The sequence below is a fragment of the Mercurialis annua genome, linkage group LG2 (assembly GCF_937616625.2).
Source record: "Mercurialis annua linkage group LG2, ddMerAnnu1.2, whole genome shotgun sequence".
Lineage (NCBI taxonomy): Eukaryota > Viridiplantae > Streptophyta > Magnoliopsida > Malpighiales > Euphorbiaceae > Mercurialis > Mercurialis annua.
The window spans coordinates 40728293-40748794 of NC_065571.1; the positions used below are offsets into that span (position 1 = coordinate 40728293).

The 20502-nt window shown below is 39.5% G+C and overlaps 1 protein-coding gene across 1 annotated transcript; it reads left to right on the forward strand.

Annotated features, from left to right (window-relative positions):
- Positions 1 to 16439: 16439 nt before the first annotated feature.
- On the forward strand, positions 16440 to 20085 carry LOC126670676 (protein PHOTOSYSTEM I ASSEMBLY 2, chloroplastic). Its single transcript, XM_050364484.2, has 5 exons — positions 16440 to 16590; positions 16687 to 16772; positions 17542 to 17707; positions 18366 to 18458; positions 19717 to 20085. Exons 1-5 carry the CDS (start codon positions 16518 to 16520, stop codon positions 19845 to 19847), a joined length of 549 nt encoding a protein of 182 aa, XP_050220441.1. The 5' UTR covers positions 16440 to 16517; the 3' UTR covers positions 19848 to 20085.
- Positions 20086 to 20502: the final 417 nt, after the last annotated feature.

Genomic DNA, 20502 nt, shown 5'->3' on the forward strand with positions numbered 1-20502 from the left:
TTTTGAATTGGAATTGACTAATTTGGTGTGTGTGTGTGTGTGTTATATAGTTCGGCTATAGCTCTATAATTTAGGGTCTGATTGTGTGTTTCTAGTGTTTAATTGCCGACTGGTGTCACCCCTTGCTAAGCTGTGTTAATGGTGTATTTATAGAGGTTGCTGGTGACCTAGGGTTTCTTAGAGGTTTAGTCATGTCAAGTTTCTAAAAGAGTGTGGAAGAGTTGAGTTAGGAGTGTGAAAGAGTGTTAAGTGATAGGTTTTTATGTGCTAGGATTAGTTAAACCTACTGTTATTTTATTTAAATCCGGATTTAAACTTGGTGGCTAAATAAAAGGGTGCTAAAAGGATATTTTGGTGCCCGAAAGTATTAAAAAAGGGTTTTGGGACCTTAGGGGTTAGGGTATTGTCAATTTTGGTCCGTCAAACTCGCAAATTGGCCCATAAACTTTTAAGATATTGCAATTAGTCCAATTTCTGGACTTAGACTACAATTTCTCTGGATTTTTATAGGCTATTTACGACTAATTATGTTTTAACCCCTCAAGTTCACAGTTATGCACTAATCACACCTACTTGAATTCAAACTAACAAAATCGATAGCTCATCATCGGGGCGATTTCTCTAGAAATCATCATGGAATGCTTCAGTCCCTTATCGCTTTTTACTTGTCCGAAAAACAGGTGTCTACAGTTTGCCCCCTCTTTAAGAGGAATTGACAAAGTAGGTCAATTCTTGTTAAAGAAGTAACTCGCTGTTCGACAAGCAACAAGGATATTGTTCACCATCAGAGGTACTCGCTCGCTGGTGGTTTGGTAATACCCTACCTTGAGCATTACTGGTCGTGGTGCATTACCTTTGGGTACATGTCCCTTTGTTCCGGTCTACTATACACTTGGCTGGGAGTAAGTCTTCTCAACTGTCCTGATGGTCATCTGTTGGGTTTGGACTGCCTAATGTGTGCCCCATGAAATAGAGCTATAAACTCTCAACCGTCCTAAGAGTGATCCAATGGCTTGGACCCTCGGTATATGCCCTGTGGAATGGAGCTATAAACTCTCAGCCGTCTAAGAGTGATTCAATGGCTTGGACCCCTGATAATTATCCTGTCCGGTACTTTTTAGGTTTGCAGAAGGGATATCACCCCTACGTCGTCCCAAGAGCCACCATATTGCGTAGGTGCCTGGATTTTGTAGTTATTCCATAACTATCAAAAATGTCTTAAGTTTATTTGAATTGTTGCAGACAATATCTTAGTGTCTTTCTACCATATTTTGGCGTCTTCTTGACAATAAATTACTCCTCTGTCCAGAGTTTGGCATGTAGCATTAGTATGCTGTTATGCTACTCTGGATGTCGCATTCTCAAGCACTAAGTGGCGTAGCAATGTCTTTCTAGCGTTGGCCGTTTTAATCCCGTCTTCTGGGCAATTCTCCTTAATATGTCCTCTAGTGAAGTTGTCCTGCTCTGATCCTCATGGGTGGTTGCATTTTCCAAACTGTCCATTGGGGATTCTTCTGGTTTGTCCATTGGGGATTCTTCTGATTTTTCCACTAGGGATGTTTTTCTATTCTGATCCTCTAGGGATGTATTCTGTTCTGATCCTCTAGGGCGATTGCATTCTCTTATTTGTTTTGTCCTCTAGGAAAGTTTCCTAATTAGTCCACTGGGGAAATTTTACTGATTCGAGCTTCTGGGGAGTATGATCCTCTGGTTGGTCCATTGGGGATTTTTTTTCATTTTCTGATCTTCCTTCTAGAGGAGTTTTCTAGTCTGATTCTTTAAGGATTTTTCCTTCTATTCCTATGTGAGTGTAGACGGTTTATCTCTCTAGGATAAGAAAACCCAAACTCTGTTTGAGGATTTGACAATCTGATGGTTTATTGAAGGTTTGAAAGTCTGAAATCTTGTTTGACCTCTTTCTGACGTAAAAATGTATTTGGGAAACTTTCATCTTCTAATGGGCTTATGCCTTATAAGCCCTAGGGAGATTGAGTTTTCTTACTCACTTTCTTCATTTCTCACCCCTAGCTTGCTTTTCTCGCAATTTGCATGTTTCACTTTGATCTGTAATATGGCACCACCGTGGAGGTTCAAAAATCCATGTAGAGATGTTGACAGACAAGCCATTCGAGAGACTTCGATATTAGAGGCGGGTCAAGAGGTCCCACTCTTGTTGCGCTTGGAGTAACACATTTGCTCTGGATTTTGGTATGAGGTACATTTTTCTAGAATTTTCCTCTTAGATAAGCGTTTTAATTGCTAGTACGTCGAAATATACTTAAAATGTGCTCGAAAAATGGATTGGACCTGTAAAAAAATGTCCCGAAAAATAGGTAAAGAGTGGTGTCAGCGCCATAATGGAAAGGCACTGGCGTCACTCTACACTGACGTCGCTGCCAGTGTATAATGGCAGCACCGCCGGTGCTAATGGTGCCATGCCTTTGGCGCTAGTGCATTATTGGTGGCTTTTTTCTGGCTGATTTTCGCATTTTCGGCATATTTTTAAGTGTTTCTAACTCCGGTATCAATATTGACGCTTTTTGTATTTTCAGGATATGGAGTCATTCCGTACTTCATGGAACTTTATTGACACTCAGCCTTGGTACAACGCTTTACCCCCTGCTATTTAGTCTCGAGTAGATGTTATAGGCTTCAACCGTTTGGCTAGTGTACTTTTACCGCGACGAGGTGTGTGATAACGCTTCGTTATATGTATATATTTGAACACTTATATCCTCATCTATTATTATTTTTATATATTTATATATTAATTATATAATATTAAATTAATAGTTAATACTCCTTATAATAGTTTATTAAAATTTAAAAATTAAAGATACAACGATTAAAAATTAAAAAATTATATTAGTTTTAGAGTTAGTTTGGTTGTATTGTTTATTTAATATTTGTTTTAATATCTAATGTAATGTAGTGATGGTTCCGGTGATGCTGGATCCGGTCTTAATGTGGCCAGTCTGAGTGTGATCTTCAATCTACACAGAAAAGATAGGTTAGAAGGATTCGAGCCGGTGTTGGCTCGAACACCCTCCGATGCCTAAGTCAGATAGACTGAATTGATAAGAGTTTAGAGTGAATATCAGTAGTATAAAAGTCCTTTACCTGACCTAGTTCCATTAATATATAATAGATAGTCATTGCATTGTAGTATGAGTCTTGTTACTGATTTGAGTTCATCTTCTTGTTAAGATTAGGTAAAATCCGTCCTTATCCCTGATTTCACGGGATAAGGGCGTTATCTGGTCTTCTGGTAACATTGCGTACTGAGTCAGTGACTTCGGACATGTCTCTGAGTCAGTGACTTCGGGCTTGTCTCTGAGTCAGTGACCAACGCCACCTGTGTGGGTCTTTTGTACAATTCTGGTGGTGTATCCATACAGGTGGCGTTGGTCACTGACTCAGAGACAAGCCCGAAGTCACTGACTCAGAGACATGTCCGAAGTCACTGACTCAGTACGCAATGTTACCAGAAGACCAGATAACGCCCTTATCCCGTGAAATCAGGGATAAGGACGGATTTTACCTAATCTTAACAAGAAGATGAACTCAAATCAGTAACAAGACTCATACTACAATGCAATGACTATCTATTATATATTAATGGAACTAGGTCAGGTAAAGGACTTTTATACTACTGATATTCACTCTAAACTCTTATCAATTCAGTCTATCTGACTTAGACATCGGAGGGTGTTCGAGCCAACACCGGCTTGAATCCTTCTAACCTATCTTTTCTGTGTAGATTGAAGATCACACTCAGACTGGCCACATTAAGACCGGATCCAGCATCACCGGAACCATCATTTGGCGCCGTCTGTGGGAACGATAATTCGTTCTTGAATAAATTTAATTTTGGTTCTCGGTGATAGACAACCATAAAAAATGATTGGAGGTCACGAGTGAAAATGAACAAATCAGAGCATAAGTGGCTATCAAAAGTAATGTATGAAGCTGTCGAAATCAGAAAGTTTAGTTCATCCAAACTTCTTCATCTCTATGTCATAGAAGGAACAGTTACCGTGTACCAGACGCAGACACCAGTTCAACATACAAAAACAAACAGATAAGTTTTTCTTTTTATATCACTAGTATTCAAAGTGGCAACCTTATGATTCTTGTAGAATAACGTTTTATCGTATCGATATTATGGATCTACTAAATTAAAATATTAAAGTAATGAAATATATATTTTATTGTACTAGCATTAAAATTTACTTGTTGAATCATTTTTACTGAAGCTTGCAATGATTGAATTGTTGCTTAATGGAATTTCAGAAGAGAAACCATTGTGAAAGTCAAACTACTGTGACAGTCGGAAAAGAAACCACTGTGACAGTCAAAAGAGAAACTACTGTGACACTCGGAAGAGAAACAAACGTACCAGTCAGTATATAAATCACTGTACTAGTGAGCAAAAAGAGAAAGGCACCAGCAAAAGAACCAAAGGAGGAACGATCCCAGACGCAGAGTGCTGAGGAAACAACCGGAGGATAATGTTCCCAGACGCAGAGTGCTGGGGAAACAATACCCGATGCTCCCAGACGCAGATCACAGACACAGATGTAGAGTAGAAATGTAGGAAGATGAACAACAACATCACAGATTAGCGAGTAACCCCAGGCGCAGATGTAGATTAACGAATGGTCCCAAGCGCAGACGCGGATCACAGACACAGATGTAGAGTAGAAATGTAGGAAGATGAACAACAACATCACAGATTAGCGAGTAACCCCAGGCGCAGATGTAGATTAACGAATGGTCCCAAGCGCAGACGCGGATCCCAGACGCAGATATAGAGTAGAAATATAGGAAGATGAAAAACAATATCACAGATTAACGAGTAACCCCAGGCGCAGATGTAGATTGACGAATGGTCCCAAGCGCAGACGCAGATCCTAGGCGCAGGTGAAATATAAGAAACGCAAAGATATAACAAGCGTGGTACAGATGATAGAAATGAAAATGGACCAATAGTCCCAGACGAAGAGGAACAAGTGATTCCAGACGTAGATGAAGAAAAGGGAGAGGACGAAGACCGAGAGGACGAAGATTCTCCCCTTAAAACAGAAATATAATTGGTAAAATTTCCTTCACAGTATAAATTACCAAACTTTGACTCTTTTAATGGGACAGGAGATTCGAAAAGTCACAAGGCCAAATCGACAAAAAATAGCAGAAGCGGCTATAAAGGAAGGATTATTGTGGCCGTACCATCCTACCAAACAGCAATACGACTTTGAGAAAAACAGATAAGTTTCTTATTTTATATCACTATGATTCAGAGTGGTCGTCATATTACGCTTGTAAAATAACGATTAGTCAAAGCAATATTATAGATCTATTGGATAATGAAAATTGAAATATCGAATTGAAAGAAAACATTATTTTATTAAAGCAATATTAAATTTACTGGCTGAATCATTTTTAAGGAATCTTGCAACGATTGAAAGGTCGCGATATAGAGTTTCAGAGAAGAAAGTGGAACAACTATTGTACCAGTCAGCAGAGAAACCATGGCCGCAGAGGGACTGTAGAAATAAGCGAATGACAAACAAATATCAATGGTAAAATAGAAAGCAATCGGAGGACGCACAACCCAGACGCAAAGGTGTTGGGGCAAGCGAATGACAAACAAATATCAATGGTAAAATAGAAAGCAATCGGAGGACGCACAACCCAGACGCAAAGGTGTTGGGGCAGTAATCGGAGGACACACGAGGTCCCTGACTCAAACAAAGGCGCATAAAAGATTGTTCCTCCTAAGAAGGGAATGTCAAACCCACCCAGAAAAGAGCACTTGGAGCCAGTAATAAGAAGAAAAGAAGAAGTATGAGATAAAGAACTCAAAAAAGCATTGGTAGAGAAGAAAAAAAAAAGCCTCAGAAGAAGGACGAAAGTCCTAGAAGGAACCGGAACCACATAGATGAAGTCACCTCAAAAAGTCCACATGTGAAAGACACAGTTCACAAACCCAAACCTCTAGAGAGAGAAGCAGAGAGTTGCATCTGCGACAAAAGAAATGAAGGTGAAGAGAAGGACACCATCGACCAGAAAATTAGAGATGCGTTAGAAAAATATATGAAGCTCTGGGCAAAGCCGACGAGGAGGATAGAGAGGACGAAGACTCCCTCTTGAAAACTGAAATACAATTGGTAAGGTTTCCATCACTTTTTAAATTACCAGCATTTGATTCTTTTGATGATACAGGATACCCGAAGAGCCATATCTCGAAATTCAAAACAATAATGATGTTGCAAGATGTCAGAGACCCTATGCTATGTCGTGTGTTCCCTGCGACGTTGAAGGAATCAGCCCAAAAATGTTATTCCTACCTGAAGTCTGGATCGATTACATTATTCCCATACCTAGCATCAGCATTTAAAGAAAGATTCAAGACCAACACCCTCATGCAGAAAGACTTAAGTGACTTGAGGAAATACAAGTAAGACAAACAAGAAACATTGAAGAACTTTGGTCCAAATTTAAAATTTAAATCATGACACAACGATAGAAGCAATGAAAATCGGCATCAAATTTGAAGTATGGCGGATGCGGATCTCCAAGTATAGAAAATATGGGTTGGAAAATATCCACAAAGTATCGAAGTATGGAGGATGAGGATCTCCAAGTATGACAAATGTGGATTGAAAAATATTCACAAAGTATCGAAATATGGCGGATGCGGATCTCCAAGTATGACAAACGTGGATTGAAAAATATTCACAAAGTATCGAAATATGGCGGATGCGGATCTCCAAGTATGACGAATATGGATTGAAAAATATCCACAGAGTATCGAAGTATAAAACACTCATACATAACTGAAATGGATCCATAAAACATGAAAATTGTTCCGACATAGAGGGGCCGGTTCTAATTAACGTAAGAGCCCCAAAATGAAAGAACAAGAGAAGTGTTGTCCCACGAGGCAACACAAAAAGTATTCGAAAGCTAGCTAAAAACAACATTTTCCTTTGGTAGGGTCGCTCCCTCCTCTGGACCATTAGTATTCTCCTCACGAAGTTCTTCCTTCCTCGAAGGATCGTCAATTTTTCCCTTGGACTCTTCACCTCGGCAGAAGACTAAGCAAACATAAATGCTTGAAGTATACTTGTTTGAAAGGGAGGAAGTAATGTTGGATATGGTTCAACCATACCAGAAATATCTAAGACCAAATAGAGTCTTACTCAAACAGGGATAGACGTAACGTACCAGACTCAGTGTAATGTATCAGACTCAGTATGGTGTACCAAACTCAGTGTACTCTATCAGACTCAGTGTAGTATACGAGACCCAGTGTACTGTATGGCGAATGCAGATCTCCACGTAGGATTAATGTGGATTGTAAAACATCCCCAGAACATTCACCACAAGAAATTGTGGAATACAAAACAAATGATTGTCCCAAGGGGAAAGAACAAAACAAACACGAAGCAAAAAGGCTACGAGCCTAGACGATGTTCTCCTCTGGAAGGGTCGCTCCCTCCTTTGGACTTACAACATCAAACGCATTGAGTTCCTCTTCATCAGGAGAATCTTGAAAGTTTGTCATTTGTCGGATCGATGCCTTCAGTAGAAGCTAGTCGCAGACCTATGACACAGACGAATGATATAGTCAACAATATGATTCTTTACAGATAAAGAAAAAGCGAAACACATTCATAAAAAGCACGCAATTGTTCTCTGAAAGGGGGAGTCTACCATAAAGACCCCCCTAAAGAAAAGTACAAACAAAAGAAGTACTACCTCACAAGGTAGCACCAAAAGAAAGTAAAAGAAAGCTAGCTACAGGTCCAACATACGGCCTACATCTTTTCCTCTAGAAGGGTCACTCCCTCTTTTGGACCACCCGAATCTTTCTCTTTAGAAAGTTCCTCGACTGAGTCAGAGACAAGAGAGTCATGCTTGAGGACCTCCGAAGTTTCAACCTCCAAATAACGGTTGAAATTGTCTTAGACGCAGTCAATAGTCCCGAAGGAGGCAAAAGCTCCTTGCCATCTTTGGCAGTAGTATCAGCAAGCTCTTTTTTCTCCTCGGATCCCATGGCGTCCTTCATGCCATCTCTAGCAGCGTACGAAGGGAGAACTGGAGAAACATGCAACCTATCTTTCTTAAGCTGCAACTTTTGTCGCAGCTCGCTGACCTAGAGCTCGAAAAACAATCGACATAAACTTGTTCATATCATAATCGGGATAGTCTTCACGAATGATCTTTATCGCAGTGGAACAGAAGTAAGTCAAACAGCCGCTTACATACACATTGGGTAACACATGTTTAAACCCGACAATTACAACATCGTCATTATCATCAAAAGAGAGAGAGTCAAGTCATCAAGAAAATTATCACTCATTTTTGCAATAAAGGAGAAAAAAGTAAACAAAATCAAACATGAAGAACAAAACAAAGAAATGAAGTGGGCCGAGCCGAGGAAAGCTCGATAAGAAGACACAGCACGAAGAAAGCAACGTTTCAAAATACAAGACAAAAGGTCACAGACACACTCCACATAAACAATGAAACAAACATAAATGCTTGATATAAATGTTCTTGTTAGGAGGGACTAATGATGGATACACCACCAGAATTGTACAAAAGACCCACACAGGTGGCGTTGGTCACTGACTCAGAGACAAGCCCGAAGTCACTGACTCAGAGACATGTCCGAAGTCACTGACTCAGTACGCAATGTTACCAGAAGACCAGATAACGCCCTTATCCCGTGAAATCAGGGATAAGGACGGATTTTACCTAATCTTAACAAGAAGATGAACTCAAATCAGTAACAAGACTCATACTACAATGCAATGACTATCTATTATATATTAATGGAACTAGGTCAGGTAAAGGACTTTTATACTACTGATATTCACTCTAAACTCTTATCAATTCAGTCTATCTGACTTAGGCATCGGAGGGTGTTCGAGCCAACACCGGCTCGAATCCTTCTAACCTATCTTTTCTGTGTAGATTGAAGATCACACTCAGACTGGCCACATTAAGACCGGATCCAGCATCACCGGAACCATCATGTAGTTTAATTTTTTAATAAAATAAATATAATAAAATATTATATTATTTAAAATTTATTGTTTAATTTATCAAAATAAATAAATAAATTTATTTTATATTCATTAAAAAAATAATATGGACAATTGTTAAAAATATGAATATTTGATGGAACAAGCCCAGAAGCGAAAGTCCAAAGCACCTGATCAACACATAACCCACATCGATTAAGAAGATCAAGGAACACACGCTCGCCTATAAATAGACGGCCCCTCATCCATAAAGAGGACCGGATTGAGAGACATTTTACTATCTCACATAGACTAGACACCCAATTGTAACAATGATCTGATCCTACATAAAATCTAAACATCAACACATCTATCATTTGGCGCCGTCTATATGAATATTGTTCTCAGGAAAAATAAAATTCTAGTGATAGAAGTGGTAAGTAACTAGAACCTCATAGACCCACACCCATACATTTAGACAAGTTAAGATCGACACACACGAAAGAAGCACGGTCAACAAGAGAAAGAGAGACGAGACTGATGAAAGCTCTCTGAGAGGATACAAGCGGAAAAGTACTACGACACCGGTTGTTGAATGTAACGTGAGTCCGGATTTCGAGCCGAGAGAACCAGAAGGTGTCGTCGTAGTTCCGGCAAGAGTAGGAGGACGAGAGGTCCGAAGAGTGTCAGTAAACCCGAGATCATGCGTTAATGTCATCACAGAGAAGGCCTATTGGGCGACGGGAGGGAGTCAGATCCGTTGTAAATTCAAACCCGAGCTACGTACGGGGAGTAGGAGGCGGTAGACTCCGAATGACGGGAACAGCGGAAATTCGATTAAACTTTGATGATGGGAGAGGTCAGGAAAGGATCATTACTTCCCCTTTTGAGATCGCAAGCAGGAGCCTCCCATATGACCTTATATTAGGTCGGCCGTTCCTCTACGAGTTAGGAGCAGTCCTTGATACAAGGAATAAAAGGATAATGATCCGGACCTCTTCAGGGACAATGATTATCGAAGGAAGCCAAAAGGAGGCGGAAGCCAGCCACTGGGCGGCCATGGCCAAGCTACTCCAAATAGACGAGATATTGGAATTGCCATGTGAGTCCACACCGGGTAAAACGTGAAAATGGGCATCAACATGAAAGAGTCGATCGAAATGGAGATCTAGAAAGTGCTCTGGAAGTTTGAAGGGACGTTCGCCACAAAGGCCTCTGACATCAAGGGCGTACATCCGGGTGTAGCATGTCATGAATTAAATGTCGATACAATCATGAAGCCAATTCGAGAAAAGAAGCGATGACACTCGGAGAAGTGACAAAGAATCATAGTAGAGGAAGTAGAAAAGCTGTTAGGGGCGGGGTTCATCAGAGAAGTCAAATACACGAACTGGCGAAGCAACGTGGTCCTAGTAAAAAAGGCAAACGGGAAGAACTGAATGTGCGTCGATTTTACTGACCTGAACAAGGCATGCCCAAAGGACTGCTTTCCCCTACCCAACATTGCCCAACTAGTCGACTCCACCGCGGGGTATATGATGCACAGCTTGGCGGACATGGCGTAAGGATACAACCAAATCCCGATGAAAGAATAAGATCAAACAAAAACAAGCTTCTTCATAGATGAAGGAACCTACTGCTACACGATGATGCCCTTCAGACTGAAAAATACAGGAGCAACATACCAACGGCTGATGAAGCACATGTTCAGAGAGCAAATCGGCAAAACAATGGAAGTATATGTTGATGATGTAATCGTGAAAAGCAAGAGTGAAGAAGATCACCCCAAAGACCTACGGATGATGATGGAGATACTCGACAAATTTAAGATGAAGATGAACCCGAAAAAATGCACATTCGAAGTGGAAGGAGGAATTTGTTTTAGGATACATGGTGTCCCAAAGAGGAGTGGAAGCAAACCCAGAAGAAATCAAGACTCCATCAAAAAATCAAAGGGACGTACAGGTTCTCAACGGAAGAGTAACGACCCTTGGACGATTCATCTCGTCGTCAGCAAAAAGATGCCTCCCGTTCTACAACACGCTGAAAACAAAAACATTCAAGTAGGGAGAAGAATTTGATCAAGCCTTCGATGACCTGAAGAGATTCCTAACAAAGCCACAATTGCTAAGCCGACCAAAAGACGCTGAAGTCCTGTACTTGTACATTTCCATATGCAGGGATGCTACTGCAACGGTTCTAGTAAAGGAGGAGAAAAGTCAACAACTACCAGTATACTACGTAAGCCGGACCTTAAAAGACGCAGAGCTCAAATACCCAGAAATCGAAAAGATGGGTTTAGCAATGACAACGACGGCGAAGAAGTTGAAACCATACTTCCAGGCGCATTCGATAGTCGTACGAATCGATCAACCCTTACGACAAGCCCTTCAAAGGCCAGAATTGTCTAGAAGAATGGTTAAACGGGCGATACAGCTAGGAGAATACGACATTGGTTACGAACCCAGGCTAGCAATGAAAGCTCAAGCGGTAGCGAACTTTGTAGCAGAGCTTACCGGAGATTCCACGATGGAACCAGAAATAAAAGAGAGATGGGAACTCTGTGTCGACGGAGCGAAAAACAAAAAAAAAGGGCAGGAGCGGGAGTCATCCTTAAAGACCCTAACAAAGTGTGAATCGAATATGGGGTTCACCTACATTTCATGACAACAAAAAACGTAGCAGAGTATGAAGCATTCATAGCAGGATTGGCACTAGCGGTGGAAGTAAGAACTGAATATTTGACGATCCACTGTGATTCACAATTAGTAGTGGGACAAATAGATGGGACATTCGCCACTAAATAGGAGAACCTACTGAAATACAACAAAAAGGCAAAGGAACTTCTACAAGAAATCGAGAAATGAGGAAGACAGTGGAAAATAAAAAAGATTGGAAGGGAAGAAAACGCGGAGGTGGACGCAATAGCAAAAGCGGCATCGGAAAACAGTGACAAATTCCAAACAATGGAATTCAAAGAAGAGATAACATCACCAACAATATGACATACCAACAAGTTGCCCCATACAAGAGCTGGATGAATGGATGAAGACTATCTGGAAATATCTAGAGGAGGGGAAGACACATGAAGACCTGAACGAAGCGCAAAAAGTAAGAAGGATAGCCAGTCGATATGCGATTTACGAAGGAACGCTATACCGGACGGCTATAAGCCACCCGTAGTGCAGATGCGTGTCTCAGAGAGAGGGATAGTATATTCTAAGCAACTTACATGAGGGGATATGTGGTGCACACGAGGGACCAGCAGCCCTAGTAAGAAAAGCATCCCTACAAGCATATTACTGGCCGAGCATGGAAGAAGACTCCAAGGAACTGGTAAAGAAATGCGACAAATGCCAAAGGCACGGGGACATGTCCCACATTCCAGCTCAAGAAACCAAGCCCATGACCATTCGCAAAATGGGGAATTGACATCCTAGGACCGTTCCCAACGGCGAAGAACCAAAAGAAATTCATCTTCGTGGCAATCGATCACTCCACAAAATGGGTAGAAGTAGAAGCGGTCTCCACAATAACAGTAGTCAAGGCGGAGGAGTTCTTCTCGAGATAAGTAGTCTGCACATTCGGTATACCCAAGATGCTAGCAACGGATAATAGAAAGCAATTCGACTGAGCAACTTTCAGGGGTTTCTGTGAAAACCTTGGCATAAATCTACAATTTACATTAGTGGCGCATCCCCAAACAAATGGAATGACAGAGGTAACCAACAGAACTATCTGCAAAGGGTTGAAAAAGAGGCTGGACGAAGCAAAAGGCAACTAGGCAGAAGAGTTGAACAGCGTAGTCTGGCCATACATAACAACTTCAAGGAAAAGGACGGGAGAAACACCATTTCGCTTAACATGCAGAGTAGAAGCAGTCATCCTAGTCAAAATTGGAATGCCATCAATAAGAACAAAACACTACAATGAAGACATAAACGAAGAAGAACTAAAGCGATCCATGGACCAGTTAGAAAGAAGAAAACATGCGGCCAACATCCGAGCCGAAGCCTACCGAAGTATAACAGCTAGGTACCACAACAAAAAGGTGCAACCAAGAAGTTTCAAGGCAGGAGACCTGGTCTTAAGAGATGCGGCTATAGGGAAAGGCAATGCCGACGTAGGAAAGCTAGAGAGCAACTGGGAAGGACTGTATCGAGTAACCAAGACTACTGGCAAAGGAGCATACCGCCTGGAAATAATAGAAGAACAATAGGTGCCCATATTCTGGAATGTAGAACACTTGAAATTATATCATGAATAAAATAAAAGTAAATGTTATCTCGAAGCTACAAAGTGCAGAAAAAAAATATATATGCATACACAACAAACAAACAAACAGGGAAACAATTCCCCAAAAGGCAATGACCACTACGCTGAGAAACATCTCTCAGAAGAAAAAGAAAATAAACAACAAGACACAGTGCTTGGGGGCATCTCCCAAGTTGCGAAAGCAAAAATTGCTTGAGGAACATTCCTCGGAAGCAAAAACACGACAACAACAAAATAAAACAGCAAGAGAAGCGACCACGAGCAAATCATTCAACATAAACTAATTAGAACTGGGAAAAACATTCCAATAAATTCAAAAAGAAGAACAAGGCAATCGTTTAAACAAATACTTTAACTACTAAAAAGAAATTACAAACACACTACAAAAATAATCAACCGCCGTTGGGTGTGTTCAAAAATCCAAAGCCTTTAGACAGAAAAGGCATGCTAGGATCCGGCACCAAGGATTGTGAGGCAAAAGGAGAAGGAAAATCCAGCGACATCGGAGGTAGGCTCGGATGGCTAACCGGAACTGGAGCAATAACAGTGGAAGTAGAAGGAGGAGCAACAACATGAAGTGCAGCTTGAGCCAACTTATGATCAGCCAACGAATGTTGAGCTTCTTCCTTCAGAGAATAGGCATCAACCGCAAGTAATAAAGTGTCTCCGTCGGGGTTGGAGGACAAATAATTCTCTCGGATAGCTCTCTAGTGCAGCCTCAGCAGACGAGAAACAAGAAAGGTGGAATCGTCCAAACTCTCTTTCATTCAAGTATGTCAGACTTAAGACGAGCAGCCTCGACGCGAATATCAATGTTCTCCCTTCGCAGAAGGTCCCTTTCAATAAACGCATCCTTCACTTGCAACTCCAGAAAAGAGCGATCCGACTGTTCTGCCACCAGTTCACAATCCTTAGCAATGTAATGCTGCTGAGCAATACGAATACCATTAACAGCGGTTAAAAGCGCCTGGCCAACAAAATTGAAGAGACCCTCACCTTCCAGACGTTGATAAAAAGATGGCGACTCCATCATGCCAAGAAAATCACGGACCTAGCGGAAGACGCCCAGGTCATGGCGATTACAGCCAAATGGAAGGATCAGGTGAGAACCTCCATGAGGAGCAGAAGGAACAACTGTCTCCTCCCCTTCATCTTCACCTTCTTGAAATGATGTAAACACAGTCGAGGGATCCACGGGAGAAGCAACGACACCAGTTGAAATAGGAGGAATGAATACCAGAAGAGTTGAGACCGCTGCCAAAAGAGGAGAAGAAGAAGGCAGAACCATTAGCCGACTACCGGAGGAAGCAGGACAAAGAACCCCAGTCAATGGCAAAGGAATTGAGGACACAACAGGCGAAGGAGGACGAGTATCAGGCTTCTTCCTGGGAGGAAGATCTGAACCACCACTTCGTAGACGCTTCCGAGAAACCAAGGAAGAAGCAGTAGCGGCAGTCAAATTTTCCGATAGACCTACCAACACAAACAGTAAGAAATGACAATAGACCAACACAAGGAAAACAAAAAATTGCTTCTAGAAACAAACAAGGCTTACCAGCAACAGGAGAGGCAGCAGGTAAAGAAGCAACGACTGCAGACGTGACCGTAAGAGGAGCAGGGGGAACGGCGCGATGCCACAAATACTCACTGATATAATCAACGTAAGTCCGGGACCCTTCATTATAGAAGGTCCCGATCCGCTGCATAAGGGCGTACTCCTCAGTCGACACCTCATAAGGGTCACGCGACTCAATTTAAGACCGCCAAAGGGTAGGGCCAAGAGAGTGAGACGGATGACTGATGACAAAAAATTTACTCTTCCATTTCTTCTTAATTGAGTTAGGAAGGTCAGCAAACATCTTCATATCAGAGCGAAACCCTAAGGAAATGAACGACAAATCTTTGTTCCGAAGGAGAATTCATCCATTAGCGCGACTAAGAGTCAAACGCTCACTGTGAAGGCTGTGAAACGACTTCAAGCATATGAAGTGGCGAATAGCTTTGGGATGCAACTGGGATAAGGCGATACCTTAGAACTCTAAGAACCGAAACGACAATTTATCCAACGGAAAGTGAAGACCAGCCTCAAGTTGCTCCTCAAAAACAAAGGAAGACCCAGAAGACAGTCGAGAAAAAGTATATTGACCCCCTACCGGGACGTCCATGTTATACTCATCCGGAATACCATAAGTCTCCCGAAGCATAACCATGGACTCTTGTGTCAAAGTACATGGTCACTTGTTTAAATTAGCAACCGCCTTAGAATAGCTATCAGCCATGATAAAAAAGAAAACAACCTGATACACAAAAAACAGAGAAAAAGGAGAAACAAAATGCAAGAGAAACAAAGATAATAAAAGAGATAAAGACAAATCAAGCAAATTTTGAAAATAAAAGAGAAACGAAACGACGGCAGGACATCAAAAGGTGCAAGACGCATTAAATGCTACATAATAGGTTGTCAGAATGGCGCAGAAAAAGAGAAGAGGGAAACCAAAAAGACGACCCGACCCAACAAAAACCCGCTTCACATTCCAGACATAAAATATCTATGTAAAGACGGAACCGAGGGGAGGGGGGGGATTAATGATGGAACAAACCCACAAGCGGAAAGCCCAAAGTACCTGATCAACACATAACCCACATCGATTAAGAAGAGCAAGGAACACGCGCTCGCCTCGCCTATAAATAGACTGGCCCCTCATCCATAAAGAGGACCAGATTGAGAGACATTTTACTATCTCACATAGACTAGACATCCAATAGTAACAATTGTTAGATCCTATATAATTTCTAAATATCACCACATCTATCACTTAACGAAAAACTGATTAAATTGAACATTTTAAAAATTAACAATATAAATTGTTACTAGAAAATAAAAATATAATTAATCTGTATGTGAATAGTATAAATCCATTTTAATTTTTTTGGTACAGATTAAAGTGGCGAGTATTGTGATTTTTTCACTATGAGAGCAGTGGGTTTGAGTTGGATAAATTAAAAATAAATATATTTTATATAATCTTTTTAAATGGCAATATTTCATTCGTCCAATTTTTTAATATATTCCAAAAAATATTTTTAAATATTTTTTTTTTTTTAATACGAGTTCAGCTTGGTTAAAGAAAATGGATTAATTAAATAGATGGTAGATTTTATAGTAAAGATTCCTTATCTCATAACATCTCCCTCCCTACACAGTTAATGGCATCTCATCTGTCAGCTATCCCTCAACGTTTCTCTTCTTCTTCTTCTTCTAAAACCTCTACTCGTCACTGTAAGCTCTCCTTCTCTTTATCATGCCAAAAAAAAAATATTTTTGATTTGTTGAATTATCATTTTTTAGACATTGATTTGAACGGTTTTGGTGTAGATAATGTAAATGTGAGGTCCAAGTCAGTTGGGATTCGAGTCAGATCAAGTTTACAAAATGAAAGCTCCGATTCAGCCAACAACAAGGTTTAATGGTGTACTTTTGTTTTTGAACTGTTTCTTTTTGTGCTAAGGGTTCGATGAATGCAAAAATCCCAATTTTGAAATATGCTAAATGTGTAATTTTGTTACGCTTTTAACTGGATTGATATTGCTTTTTGTATATGAGTGTGGTTTGGAACACATTTGACTGTTAACTGTGCATTCTAGTCTTCTATTAATCAATTGATTGACATTTAATTATAGAAGAATTGGTTTAGGCTATGTCTCCGGATCAAATAAGTATATTTTGATATTTTTGACTCAGTTAGGTCCTCAAACCCGTGTTGTTTACATGTCGAGTAAGTTATTTTTCATTTTATCGGTCAACTAGATCCCCAAACTTGTGTCTCGGTGTCAAATGAGTCACGCATTTGAAGGGGTTACTTAGATCCAAATTAAGAGAGTTGAGGACCTAGTTGACCCAAAAAGGTTAAAATGGACGTATTTGATCCAAGGACACAAGTTTGAGGGCTGCGTTGACCTTTTGTTCTTTTCTTTTATATCCAAGTTTCCTTAATTCTGAGAATGTTGAAATTGGAAGAAAAGGAGACATCTTAGCAGACTGTGGTAAAACAATAGACTTAGGATATTGTATTTAATGATCTATTAGATGCAACATGGCCCCTTAAATGGAGTTATGCAGCAACAGGTTTTGGCTTCTTTCTGAAGCAGAAAACATATGGGTGATTATGTTTCTTTATTGAAATACTACTTTGATACTTTATTGAAAAAAGGTGTTTATTATTCTTTGCAGGACGGTGAGACATCAACATCAAGGCGCTTGTGTATTGCATGTTTATGTTCAACAATAACACTAATATCTAATGCTGGAACTTCAATGTTCGTTCCGAAGGCAATTGCTTTAGATGGAAAAGAAAGGGCTGTATGTCGGAATTGTAGCGGCAGTGGTGCAATACTTTGTAAGTATTATGTTTTTTTCTTTCGTGTATTTCATGCTCTGATTGTATGTCCTAGTGTTTGTCATGTAGTCATCTTTCGGTTATCTATATAGAATTATACTCTTCCACACTAAAAACCTATGAAGCACGAAAACAGAAATGCTGAATGGAAAATGTCAAATTGGAAAATGGGAAATTGACATTAACTTAATAAGAATAAATTATTATTATAGAAATCTAGAGTATCACAAACATTTCCAGAAACTATTAATAAAATGTGGAAACTTAGAATTCGAGAATTTTGTATGCAACATAAGTGAAAACTTCATACAATGTTAGTATTACTTGCAGAATGAATGTAAAAGGAAAACAGTTTCAACTTTCAATCTTTCAGAATTTAGGAACTATAGCTCAACTCTTAACCCCAAGTCAACTAAATTTTCAAATGTACCGCTTGAAAAAGTTATGAATCCTTTTCCATTCAAATATGTGTGATATATAGCTGCGGTTATTGAATTTATTGAAAGGTTTTATATTGCTGATCCCTATTCAACCACCTAAATATATTCTTCCTTCGTCCTTCTGTTTTCTTCACTCTTCTAACTTGCTTTGCATTTCTCCGACCTTCCATACCATTCCATGTGGTGCTCTATAACAAGCTTATAATATTTTTTTATAGGTGACATGTGTGGAGGTACAGGAAAATGGAAAGCTCTCAACAGAAAACGTGCTAAAGATGTTTATGAGTTCACAGAGTGCCCTAATTGCTACGGTACTTTAACTTTTTTCCAGTTTTATACAATGATATTAATTTGGATATACTATAATCATAAATTTATGGACTTGTTAATATCTTCCAAGTCATAAAAATATAGCTCATTGGATTTTTTTTCCCAATGTCAGAGATTTTATAAGATATTCATTGAGGTGTGTTGGCTAATAAAACTATAGTTTAAATCTCACCTGACAATTTAATATATTGAATTGATTGGTAACTTGACATGGTACCAAAAAACCTGTGATCCAAAAGTTTCCTTGGCAACAGCTCTTGTTTGTTTAATATTAGGCCTGCGCTTTTTTATGCGTCAAGCTCGATAAGCATTTGGGTGCGAGAATATATTAGAGACAATAACACCGTAGTAAAAGGTTCACCTAGCAATTTAAACTTTTAGGTTGACTGGTTATTTGGCAAGCTGCAACAACATGCCTTTAAGACAATGCCACAACGAATATGGATGAAGACTGTCTACTGATGTGATATGCTGATTTTAAAAGTAAAAAAAGGTTTCAGCTGAGAAAACTAGCCAGAAATTTCTGCAATTGCTAGTTTGACAGTGTAGAAGATTTACAATTTTCATGACAGTGATATCTGAAAATTATCAAACCTCATGTCGTACATCATTATGAATGATAGATGCATTCGGTTTAAAGCGAATAGAAAGTTCCATTTTTTCAAAATTAAATCGAATCGATTTTATAAGAATTTGAAATATTTCAAATCGAACCAACTGTGGCTACTCGGTTCAGTTTGTACCAACATTAAAGCGGTTCTTTTACAAACAAAACTAAATCGAATAGAAAAATTGATCTTTTACAAACATTTCAAACCAAATTGAACCGAATTTGTTGATTTGGTTATTATACCCCTAGATGTAGTTGTGTAGGAGTCTAGGAGAAACTCTTTTTTTTCATGTTCTACTACTGTTTCCTCAAGTTGGAAGTTTATTGCAGCATTTTTTTTAATTTTTGAGAAACTGCTTGAGCAACTAAAGTGATCTCTGCAAATTCTACATCCATATTAATGAATTACGTCTCAAATGTCAAATGCAAAGCTTACTAATTGCTCATTTATCTCTTTATGTATCTTCTTCATGTGTTATGTTTTAGGCATAATTTCTATAAGTTTACTTACATTGAAATTACTACATTTCCTCTAAATTTTAAAATTAAGTGTTTTTCTCCTGACTTTTGAAGTTCATATAACTGAAACCCTTTCGGAGAAGTGGTCTGATATGTTTTTATGGTGGCAGGTCGGGGGAAACTGGTATGTCCGATTTGTTTAGGTACTGGTTTACCAAATAACAAAGGTCTTCTCCGGAGGCCAGATGCTCGTCAATTACTAAATAAGATGTATAATGGTCGGTTATTACCGGGATCTTGAGCAACTTCTTTTTACTCCTTGTTTCCTCCATTACTGGACTGAAGCAAACCAGAAAGTAAAACATCATGATTCATGGGTGGGTGTTTCAGATTATTTTACGGATACAATTGGGAAAAGTTAATAGTAATATTTTGTTTAGGCAGTTTTGATTGTAATATTATTCAACAACAGTGTATAGTCTGTATAATATATCTCGTCTGATTATATTTGAAATGAATTAACTTCTTTGGTCTGATAAGTTACTTTCTGTGGGTTATGGATTGATGGTTTCGCCGTGGTCGATTTGATCCGAGTCTCGGTCTGTCAAAGTAAACAAGTTAGAAGGATTCAAGCCGGTGTTGGCTCGAACATCCTCCGATGCTTAAGTCAAACCTTGAATAGGTTTTGATTAATGAAACTAGTATAATAGAAAATAATTAACGTGTCTTTACCTGACCTAAGCCTCTCTTTATATAACCTCTAGTGTTCGAGTTTTAGTAGAATACTCTCATTGGAATTTGCTCTGTTGTTTAAATTCGATCGACCTGATCTCGATCCCTACTTATTCGGGATTCTGTTGATTTATTGTCATCTGTTAATGTTCGGAGTTCCGTTCAGAATTATTATGATCTCGTCTGTTAATTGAGTCTGGATCAAATTAGGATTAAGTCTGGAT

Coding starts and splice junctions, on each gene's coding strand:
- LOC126670676 (XM_050364484.2), top strand. CDS start 16,518: ATGGCATCTCATCTGTCAGCTATCCCTCAACGTTTCTCTTCTTCTTCT. Junction 16,773..17,541: donor CCGATTCAGCCAACAACAAG/GTTTAATGGTGT, acceptor TATTCTTTGCAG/GACGGTGAGACATCAACATC. Junction 18,459..19,716: donor AGAGTGCCCTAATTGCTACG/GTACTTTAACTT, acceptor TTATGGTGGCAG/GTCGGGGGAAACTGGTATGT.